The 11,459-nt window shown below is 53.9% G+C and overlaps 1 protein-coding gene across 1 annotated transcript; it reads right to left on the bottom strand.

Moving 5' to 3' along the window:
* Nucleotides 1-8,906: 8,906 nt before the first annotated feature.
* Nucleotides 8,907-11,208, bottom strand: MFSD5 (major facilitator superfamily domain containing 5). Its single transcript, XM_008256508.4, has 2 exons — nt 11,025-11,208; nt 8,907-10,476 (listed from the first exon to the last, which is right to left on the bottom strand). Exon 2 carries the CDS (start codon nt 10,456-10,458, stop codon nt 9,106-9,108), a length of 1,353 nt encoding a protein of 450 aa, XP_008254730.1. The 5' UTR covers nt 10,459-10,476; nt 11,025-11,208; the 3' UTR covers nt 8,907-9,105.
* Nucleotides 11,209-11,459: the final 251 nt, after the last annotated feature.

The following is an 11,459-nucleotide window of genomic DNA, read 5'->3' as shown; positions in this document are numbered from 1 at the left end:
AAACAAAAAAAAACAAAGGGGTCTCCCACTTAGCTTTGTCCTGATGAAACCTACTGGGTGACCCTCCATCATCATGGAGGTCTTAGGAGCTGAGGACCTAGCAGGGAAGACTAATGTTTAATGTCTGTGTTTTGAGAAGCAGAGCGACATGGAGAGACAGAGACAGCAAGATCCCATCTGCTAGTTCACTCCCCAAATGCTTGCAATGGATGGACCTGGGCTGGGCCAAAGTGGAGAGCCAGGAACTCAATCCAGGTCTCCCATGGGTGCAGGAGCCCAGCCACTTGAGCCATCACTGTGGCCTCCCCAATATCCTCATTAGCAGGAGCTGAAGTCAGGAATCCAAGTCAGGCTTTTTTATTTTTTATTTATTTATTTATTTTTGACAGGCAGAGTGGACAGTGAGAGAGAGAGAAAGGTCTTCCTTTGCCGTTGGTTCACCCTCCAATGGCCGCCGCGGCCGGCACGCTGCAGCCGGCGCACCGCGCTGATCCGATAGCAGAAGCCAGGTACTTATCCTGGTCTCCCATGGGGTGCAGGGGTTGGGCCATCCTCCACTGCACTCCCTGGCCACAGCAGAGAGCTGGCCTGGAAGAGGGGCAACCGGGACAGAATCCAGCGCCCCGACCGGGACTAGAACCCGGTGTGCCGGCACCGCAAGGTGGAGGATTAGCCTATTGAGCCGTGGCGCCGGCATCAGGCTTTCTTTAAAAAAAAAAAAAAAAAAATTATTTGAAAGGCAGAGTAACACAGACACATAGACACACACGCAGATAGAGAGAGAATCTTCCATCCACTGGTTCACTCCCTAGATGCCCACAACAGCCAGGGCTGGACTAGGCCAAAGCTAGGAGCCAGGAACTACATGTGGGTCTCCCTTTTAAGAGAGAAACAAAAGAGATAAAACAATGCTATCTCCAAAGAATCTCAAGAGGCTTGCACGCCAGTTCAATCCAGCTCCCTGCTAATGAGACTGGGAAAACAGTGAAAGATGCCCTGAGGGGGCACAGTAGTGTATTGGGTAAAGCCACTGCCTGAAGTGCAGGCCTTCTATATGGTCACCAGTGGTACGAGTCCCAGCTGCTCCTCTTCCGATCCAGCTCTCTGCTATGGCCTGGGAAAGCAGTAGAAAGTGGCCCAAGTCCTTGGGCCCCTGCACCCACGTGGGAGACCTGGAAGAAGCTCCTGATTTCGGATCAGCGCAGCTTCGGCCGTTGTGGCCATCTGGGGAGTGAACCACCAGATGGAAGACCTCTTTATTTCTCTCTGCCTCTCCTCTCTGTGTAACTCTGACTTTCAAATAAATAAATCTTAAAAAAAAAAAAGACATGTCGTTAGAGCAGGTGTTGTGGCGCTGCTGGTTAGGCCACTGCCTCATCCTGCAGCGCCTGGTCCACGTCCCGGCTTCTCCAGGCTTCCCATATGGCTTCCCGAGAATACACCTGGGTGGCAGCAGGTGACGGCCCAAGTACTTGGGTTCCTCCCACCCACATGGGAGACCCAGCTTCAGCCTGGCCCAGACACAGCTGTTGTGGCCATCTGGGGAGTGAATCGGTGGATGGAAGACCTCTCTCTCTGCTTCTCAAATAAATAAATATTAATAAGTAAAAACAAGTTGCAGAAAAGCATGAATAGTATGATACAATTTTTATTTTAAAAATTAAATGTGGTGGACTAGATCCCAAACATTTACCTGTGGTAATCTAATGAGTGGGACTGTAGGGTCCTGTCATTTGTTTACATTTTATACAGCCACTTTGATCACTGGCACAATGCATATACAGTAAGTATTGGTCCCAGGAGATCATATTGCCCTGTTACAACATAGCTCCATCATGTTTACACAATGATGACATCACCGTCACATTTCTCAGAACTTGTCACTAAGGTACAGATGTATTTACATATAGTAATTTTATGTTAATATATGTATTTCAATATAACATAGTAACATATATTCACATTAAAATATGTATATCTGTACTTGCATTTGACTATTTTGCAATGAGATCATATAACTTTATTATAAAAAAAGAAACCTTGAAGCAAATGTGAAATTTTTTTTAAAAAAGATTTATTTATTTATTTGAAAGGCAGAGTTACACAGAGAGAGGAGAGGCAGAGAAAGAGAGGTCTTCCATCTGATGGTTCACTCCCCAGATGACTGCAACAGCCAGAGCTGTGCTGATCTGAAGCCAGGAGCCAGGAGCTCCTACCAGGTCTCCCACGTGGATGCAGGGGCCCAAGGACTTGGGCCATCTTCCACTGCTTACCCGGGCCACAGCAGAGAGCTGGACAGGAAGCAGAGCAGCCGAGTCTCGAACCGGCGCCCATATGGGATGCCAGCGCTTCAGGCCAGGGCGTTAACCCACTGCGCCACAGTGCTGGCCCCCAAATGTGAAATTTTTAAAAGCATTTTTATTTATCTGTTTTTGTAATTTGAAAAGCAGAAAGAGAAAAAGAAACAAAGAGGGAGCTTCCAGGCGCTCTTCATTCCCCAAATACCTGCAGTAGCCAGACTGGGCCACACTGAAGCCAGGAGCCAGGAACTCCATCTGGGTCTCCCGAATGAGTGGCAGGGATCCCACTGATTACATCATCACCTGCTACCTCCTAGGGTGCACGTTACAGGAAGCTGAATGGAGAGTGGACGATTCAAACCTAGCATTTCAATATGAGATATGGCTGTCCCAAGTGGCAGCTTAACATCTGTATCATATGTCCAACCCATGAATTTGTCTTTTTTAAAATAAATAAACTTTTTAAAAAGAGATTTTATTTATTTATTTGAGAGGTAGAGTTACAGACAGGGAGAGGGAAAGACAGAAAAGTCTTCCATCCACTTGGCTCACTCCCCAAATAGCCACAATGGCTGGAGCTGAGCTGATCTGAAGCCAGGAGCCAGGAGCTTCTTCCAGGTCTCCCATGTGGTGCAGGAGCGCAGACACTTGGGCCATCTTCTACTGCCATAGCAAAGAACTGGACTGGAATAGGAGCAGCCAGGACGCAAACTGGTGGCCATATGGGATGATGCCCTGCAGATGGAGGCTTAACCCTCTATGCCACAGCACTGGCCCCTGTCTCTTGTTATTTCAAAATTTTTATTCTTTTTTTATTTTTAAAGGTTTTCATTTTTAAAGGTTCATTTATTTACTTGAGAGGCAGAGTCACAGAGAGAGAGAAGTAGAGACAGAGAGAGAAATCCTCCAACCACTGGTTCATTCACCAAATGGCTACAAAGGCCAAAACTGAGCCCATCCAAAGCCAGGAGCCAGGAACTACCTCTGGGTCTCCCATGTGGGTGCAGGGGCCCAAGCCCTTGGGTCATCTTCCACTGCTTTCCCAGACCACAGCAGACAGCTGGATCGAAAGAGGAGCAGCCAGCACTCGAACTGACGGCCACATGGGCTGCCAACGCTACACTACAGTGCTGGCCCCTTATTTATTCTTTTGAGAGACAGAGATCTCCCATCCATGGGTTTCTTCTTCTAATGCCCACAAGACTGAGCCAAGGCCAAAGGCAGAAACCAAGAATTCAATGCAGGTGGCAGGAATCCAATCACTTGAGCCATCACCACTGCCTCTTCAGGGTGTGTATCAGCAGGAAGTTGGAGTCTGGGGCTGGAGGTAGGTATTGAACCCAGGCACTCTTTTTTTAATTTTTTTTTAATTTTTTTTTTTTTTTGACAGGCAGAGTGGACAGTGAGAGAGAGAGACAGAGAGAAAGGTCTTCCTTTGCCGTTGGTTCACCCTCCAATGGCTGCCGCGGCTGGCGCGCTGCGGCCGGCGCACCGCGCTGATCCGATGGCAGGAGCCAGGAGCCAGGTGCTTTTCCTGGTCTCCCATGGGGTGCAGGGCCCAAGCACTTGGGCCATCCTCCACTGCACTCCCGGGCCACAGCAGAGGGCTGGCCTGGAAAAGGGGCAACCGGGACAGAATCCGGCGCCCCGACCGGGACTAGAACCTGGTGTGCCGGCGCCGCTAGGCGGAGGATTAGCCTAGTGAGCCGTGGCGCCGGCCATGAACCCGGGCATTCTGATAAGGCAGAGGGGCCGTCTTAACTGGCATCTTTACTGCTAGGCTAAATGTCTGTCCCTGAAGGATTTTGGATCAGATTTGATCCAAGCCTGACAAACTTCTGTTCTATATTCCTGTCCTGTAGTTCTGTGGGGAAGTGGTAGGAAAGAATAAAAAGAGACAGGAGGACCACAGGATTGGGATTAGGGAAGCAGCAACAGGGAGTGGAACCTAGACCCAACTGCTATGGATCACGTACTCCTGTTTCCAGCTGGATGGAAATGCAGACAGGCAGGAGGCTCCTAGTGAAAGATGGTGGTGTGTATCCAGGCTGACCCTAAGGTGACCTTCCCACTTGAGGAAGAGGAAATGAGTTCAAGTGGAACATACAACACCCAATTCAGCTGCTCACACATCCCAGAGTACAAGGGCTCTTGGATGGCTGCTGGAGCCATCCATCTGGGTCAGGATCAAGGATAAACACTGCTGGGAATCCCCCAACCACTAGGATGTGTTGGAAACTTACCCACATCATGACAGCCGCGTCCACTCATTCTCACACCCAAGTCCAGATAGGCTCGGCTGCACTGGAAAAGTTTGATTCTGTGGGCCAAGGACTGTTCTGAGCACTTGATTACAGTTATGCATTTCAGTCTGGTGAGAGTTGTACGGCGAGAAACTGGATTGTCTTCCCCATTTTATGGAAAAAGAGCCTGAGGCACAGAGCAGTGAAGCCACACTGGAACCAGGCAGCCAGGCCCCATCCGTGCTCGTAACTACATCACGGTGCTAGAAGAGCGTCAAGAGATGCATTCCACAGGCCATGTGCACCTGCTGAGCCAATCCTACATTTAATACCCTTATGTGGATCACGTGGCCAAGGCTAAATTGATCCCACTCTTGCCTTTCTCCAGAGAAACAGCTTGGGTGGGCAGGAGGGTAAAGGTCCATGGGACACAGACAGTGCACATCACAGAGAGATCCCATTTTCCCGCTTGGACACTCACTTCCTTTCTTTATGTGGATTTTCCTCTTTACACCAGTGGCTGGCATTAAACTGCCACCTGCAATGCTGGCATCCCCTAAGAGCACCAGTTCAAGTTCAGGCCACTCCAGTTCTGATCCAGCTCCCTGCTGATGTACCTGGGAAGGCAGCAGAGGACGGCCCAGTTGCTGGGACCCCTGCCACCCATAAGGGAGACCTGGATGGAATTCCAGACTCCTGGATTCAGCCTGGCCCAGCCCAGGCTGTTGCAGCCATTTGGGCAGTGAACCAGTGAATGGAAGATCTCTATTTCTCTCTGGAACTCTGCCTCTCAAATAAATAAATCTTTTTTAAAAATAAAACGTTTAAGGCTTTATAAACAATCCAGCTCTCAACTCACCGTGAGTCTGATAGGAAAGACCCCTCCTCACTCCACCATCTGCCACCAACCCCTTTGAAGGCAGCTCTTCAGAACAAAGTTAAAGGAACCTCATTAGTCCACCTCCTCTAACCACTACTTCCTTATCACTTAGGAATGGAAGGCCCCCTAAGGGTTCCAACAATAATCACTATCATCCAAAAGAACAAATCAGGGACCACACTCTTGATTCTACTGGGAAGTCTAACAGACTTCCCAAAAGCAGCACATGCTCTCAATTATTTGAGAGCTTGACACACGTGTGCACGCACGCACACACACACACACACACACACCACTACTATCCCACCCACTGGATCACTCCCTAAATGTGTGCAAAGGCCAGGGCTCAGCCAGGCAGATGCCTGGGAACTCCATCCAGGTCTCCCAAGTGGGTGGCAGGGACCCAACTACTTGAGCCACCACCTGCTGCTTCCTAGGTTCTGCATTAGTGGAAGGCTAGAATTTTTTTTTTTTTTTTTTTTGACAGGCAGAGTGGACAGTGAGAGAGAGAGACAGAGAGAAAGGTCTTCCTTTGCCATTGGTTCACCCTCCAATGGCCGCCGCGGCCAGCGCGCTGCGGCCGGCGCACCGCGCTGATCTGATGGCAGGAGCCAGGAGCCAGGTGCTTTTTCCTGGTCTCCCATGGGGTGCAGGGCCCAAGCACCTGGGCCATCCTCCACTGCACTCCCTGGCCACAGCAGAGAGCTGGCCTGGAAGAGGGGCAACCGGGACAGAATCCGGTGCCCCGACCGGGACTAGAACCCGGTGTGCCAGCGCCGCTAGGCGGAGGATTAGCCTAGTGAGCCGCGGCGCCGGCCCGGAAGGCTAGAATTTTAGGAGCCAAGGCTACAATTCAAACCCAGGAACTCCAATAGAGGATGTGGGCACCAAAACTACTAGGCCAACTGCCCACCAAAATGAATGACTGGAAAAGCCAGGTGTGGGCTAGCCTATCTCCTTTCCAGATGTGTGCTGAGCACAGCCATGGACAAAGCACACTTATGTGTATAAAACAGACAACGGGGAGTATGACCGTTTCCTGCCCTTAAGAAGATCTCAGGATGATAGGAAGAGATGGAAAGTAAACAAATAACTATAAAGGGGCCAGTGTTGTGACATGGTGGGTCAGGCTGCCATTTATGACACTAGCATCTCATATCTGAGCACCAGATCTGGTCCCCGCTGCTCTGCTTCCGATCCAGCTCCCTGCTAATGTGCACCCTAGAAGACAGTAGACGATGGCCCAAGTACGTGGGCCCCTGCTACCCACATGGAGACTAGAATGGAATTTCTGGCTCCTGGCTTCAGCCTGGTTTTGCCCCGGCTGTTGCGGACATTAAGGGGAGTGAACCAGTGGATGGAAGATCTCTGTCTCTAGGTAACTCTCTCAAATAAATAAATCTTGAAACAAAAACCAACAAAGTTATAAAATGTATCTGAGAGGCCAGAATTGTGGTGCCGCAGGTTAAGCTGCTGCTTGAGACCCCAGCATCCCATACCAAAGCACCAGCTGGGAGTCCTGGCTACTCCGCTTCTGATCCAGCTCCCTGCTGATGCACCAGCAGAGGCAGCTGAAGATGGCCCAAGTGTGTGGGCCCCCACAACTCAAGCAGGAGATGCAGGTAAGAGTTCCAGACTCAGGGTGGTGCTGTGGTGTAGTGGGTGAGACCGCTGCCTTCAGTGCTGGCGTCCATGTGGGTGCTGGTTCAGGTCCCAGCGGCTCCACTTCCAATTCAGCTCTCTGCTGTGGCCTGGGAAAGCAGTGGAAGACAGCCCAAGTCTTGGGCCCCTGCACCCTTGTGGGAGACCCGGAAGCAGCTCCTGGCTCCTGGCTCTGGATTGGCCCAGCTCTGGCCATTACAGCCAACTGGGGAGTGAACCAGCAGATGGAAGACCTCTCTCTCTCTCTGTCTCTCTTTTTCTCTGTGTAACTCTTTCAAGTAAATAAATAAATTAATTAAAAAAAAAAAAAAAGGGTTCCAGACTCGTGGCTTTGGCCTGGTCCAGCCCTGGCTGTTGTAGCTATTCGAGAAATCAACCAGTGGATGGAAGATCTCTCTCTCTCTGCCTTTCAAATAAATAAGTAAATAAATCTTTACAATATTTATGAGTCCAGCTCAACAGGGCAGAAACAGGAAGTAGGGTTACTACAAAAGACTTTTTTTTTAATGTTTATTTTCATCTACATGAAAGGCAGAGTGAAAAAAGGGACAGAGGAAGATCTTCCATTCACGGGTTCACTCCCCAAATGCCCACCAGGGCTAGTTCAAGCTGGAGCCAGGAGCTCCATCTGGGTCTCCCGTCTGGGTGGCAAGGGCCCAAGCACTCAAGCCATCATCCGCAGCTTTAGCCAGCATGCATTAGCAGGAACAGAGGTGCCAGACTTGACCAGCACTCCAATGTGGGATACATGGCTTCCCAAGCAGCAGCTTAACCCGCTGAGCTGCACTTCAGTACCTGCCCCCAGACTCCTGTCTTTAGTCTTAAATAATGGGGGGGGGGGGTGTGCTGGCAAGTAAGGGGAGAAGATACCGGTTTCCTGTACTTAGCCTCTACCTCTAGCCCCTGCAGCCTGGGTAGGAAACTGTGTTTGCTCTGCTCCGAGCAGGGACCCTCAGCCTCACCCCACATTCCTGGAGCACCAGCTGACGCTCTCTCTCCACACAGGTCAGGACCTGCCGGTCTTGGAACATCTTGCATCCTCCTGTCTGGGAAGCAGTCTGAGACCCAGGAAAAGCTCATCAGCCCCTTTCCAGAACAGGTGGGTCCCCCTGCCCATCTCAAGTGCATTCCAGGACACACCCTTGAGCCTATCCTCTCTCCATCCCCACCCTTCTCAGAGCTGGCTCTGCTTCCCCCTAGAAGCCTGGGGTTTTGGTGGGAGGAGCAAAGGCAGATACAATCAGAGGTGAGGCAGGGAGGAGCCCACAGAACTGGCATTCCCAGTGGTACTGTTTCCTGCCCTGATGGCTCCCTCACCCTCACTCAGCCTGGGTGGGGAAGTCAGGTGGAGACAAGGTGTCCTGGTCCCTTAGCCATTCACCTCTCCTTCCCCCTTAGCAGCCCTTCATTTGGGTTTCGCGCAGGGACACAGGACCTGGTGGGCCCTGGTGATGCTGAACAAGTGGGACAGAAGGCAGGCATGTGCTGGTGCTGAGTTGTAAGCCTGTTCCTCCAAGAAGGGACTCGGGGATTTGCCCCACGGGAGGGCACAGCAGCGGCCCAAGGCCCTGGAATGATTGCTCAGTGGCCTGGCACATAGGGCATCTACCAGTCCCTCCATTAGCCTGGACGTGGAAGACTAAAGCCGCAGGTCCTTCCCACACAGTTCTGCTGAGAAATTCCACAGCTCTCACTCTGGAGAGGGTCAGAGAGAGAAACTTTTTGCTGGTAGTCCTGTCTGTCTCTCAAAGCCTCCAGCTGCTCACTCACCAGAGACTACTGAAGTGGGTACAGGTGAGGGGAGGTGAATGCGATCCGTGATCAGCTAAAAATGTTTATTTTAAATGGGAAGGGGAAAGGGAGCAACACAGAGGCAACTTGTGGCACCCTCTTTCCAGTCCACCACCCCCAGGTTCTCCCCAGCCCAAAGCACTGTCAGGAGTGAGTTTCAGCAAGATCGTGCAACCCTAGAGAGGCGGGGGTCAAGAGTCCACCCCAGGCCCCTCGTCGCGGACCAGGGCTAGAGTTCAGGGGCATAGGGCTCCCCAGAGGGTGAGGGCACTCGCAGCTCGGCGTCATGCCGTACCACGGTGAAGAGTCCCACCACGGCCAGCAGAGCCATCACCATGACGGCAGAGCAGATGCTGAACATGTTCCGGGTGCCTGTCTTCCGATCGCTGTCATGGAGGACGAGGAGCCCCAGGCAGGCCAGTAAGTGCAGGGGCACCCGGAACCAGTTGAGGACGCCAGCCTGCTCTGTTTCGGGGATCACCTTTCTCCGCAGGAAACTCATGCTGGGAAAGTAGAGCCCGCACGCCAACTCAATGAGCAGAAAGGCTATGAAGGACTCCACTGGACTCTCCTGGCCCGGGCTGGTGGAGAACGTTAACATGAAGAGAGAGAAGACGACGATGAGAACAGCAAGGGACAGCAGGTGCATGGGCTGCAGGTGGTACCTCTTGGAGGTGGCGATGCGGTACAGGGAAGAGCCAAGGAGGCTGGCTGCCATGAAGCTGGAGAAGACAATGCCCAGTGGGGCCCCGTGTGGGTCCAGCACGGGCGTCCAGAGGAAGACAAAGATGAAAATGACACTCTCAAACAGGGCTTGTATGGTGCCCAGCAGCAGCACGCGGCGGTCCGACAAGAGGCAGCGCAGGCCTCCAGCACAAGTCCTTGAGAAGGCTCGCTGCCGGTCATAGTTCTCTCCCCAGCTGCGGAGGGCCAAGGAGCCAGCCAGGGCCAGGAGAGGGATGGCAGCCACGAAGGGAGCCACGGGTCCCAGCCCCATCCAGCTAGCCACAGCCTCGGCTGCCACGCCTGCCGCTACAGCCAGCACGTGGTTCCAGAAGGCAGCTCGGGCAAAGGTGGCTGGGATCCACTCAGCGGGGAAGTCATGGTGCTCCACGTGCTCATGGATGTACCAGGCCTCGAAGGCCGAGAAGAGCAGGGCTGTGGAGAGCCCTCCGAGGGCTCGGCCCACCAACAGCACAAAGTAGTCCTGAGACAGTTTGGTTAAGCAGCACAGAGAGTAAGTGAGGGAGAAGAGCACACAAGACTTCTTGCGACCCAGCCAGTCCACGAGGGAGGAAGCCACCAGGCCAAAGAGGACTGTGGAGGCAAGGCCACAGACATAGAGGATGGCGATCTGACCCTCCAGGAAGTGGTAATGCTGATAGAGTTTATAGAGGTAGGGGGCCTGCAGCCAGTCGGCCGCCAGGGCCAGGAAGTAGACCTGATAGAAATCCAGTTGGAACTGAAGGAAAGAGGGGTTGCTGCAGGCCCGTCCAGGGGGCTTGGCCCGGCATCTCGACAGCTCCAGCCCCAGGCAGGAGGCCAGGAGACCCACAAAAACCAGGTAGGCAGTCACGAGCATGGTGGGCCCCCGGACGACCTGGAGAGAGGGGAGGGAGGGTCAGAGACAAGTCCATTGCCAGGGAAGCTCCATCAAGGGTGTCTAAAGCAGAACGAAGGCAGCCCCACCCACGCACCCCCCTGCCAACTCCACTCCCCAAGACCGGAGGGACCAGTTGGGTGGGTGGGAGGAGTGGCTCCGCCACGGCTGTCTCCTAGGACACTGTGCGGCAGGGAGGGCGAGGCACGAGTATGCACCCCACCCTTGCCTGGCACAGCAAAGGGGGAGTCTCTTCCCGAATCTGGTCCCGCAAATTCTAAAGGGGCTCCCGGCCTCTTCCACAGCAACTTCTGCACACGTCCCTCCATTCGCTCCCATGCTCGCTGGGGGAAGCCCGTGTCTGCCCTCAATGCCTCCGGATCCGACCGAGCATCCCTCCCACCTGCGCGGGCCTCTCGAGTTGCTTCAGGGTCACGCGCGTGCAGCTCGGGTTTCCCCCTCCTCTGGGTCAGGGCACCCCCTTGCGCCCCCTAGCCTCAGCCCAGCACCGCCACACCCGCTCGCGCCGCGCCCAGATCCCGTCTCACCTGCTGCCCCGGTCTGCGGGGACGCTCCGGACACGTCCGGCTCCAGGCCGCCCGGCCGCCCGCCCCGCTGTGGCTCCGGCTCGGCTCGGGCTCCTGCAGCGCTCCCGCCCCTCACAGCCCGCTTCCGGGAGCCGGGCAGGGCTCTGGCGGCCGCCATGATGGCCCCGTCACGTGACGGGGGCGCGCCGCGGACGCCACGCCCCGCCTTCCCGCCGGCTCCCAGGAGTCGGCGCAGAAGTCGGAGCTCCGCGGCCGGGGCGCGGAAGGGGGCGGTAGAGGCGGCGGCTGGGGCTGCCCTCCGGTGACACCTGCTTCTCCTATTCGTGGATGCGTGCCAGGCCACCCTGAAATCAAGGCTCATTTTCTCTCTTTTCTTCCGTGCCGGGCTCGGGAAAGGTGCCTGCAGTCCCGCAGAGCGAGGGGCCGGAGCTCCCC

The sequence above is a fragment of the Oryctolagus cuniculus genome, chromosome 11 (assembly GCF_964237555.1).
Source record: "Oryctolagus cuniculus chromosome 11, mOryCun1.1, whole genome shotgun sequence".
NCBI classification, from domain to species: Eukaryota; Metazoa; Chordata; class Mammalia; order Lagomorpha; family Leporidae; genus Oryctolagus; species Oryctolagus cuniculus.
Note: the sequence above shows the minus strand (reverse complement) of the source record. Positions and strands in the feature narration are given on the sequence as shown.

What these genes read in the sequence shown, in the direction of transcription:
- MFSD5 (XM_008256508.4), bottom strand. Translation starts at nt 10,458, where the DNA reads ATGCTCGTGACTGCCTACCTGGTTTTTGTGGGTCTCCTGGCCTCCTGC.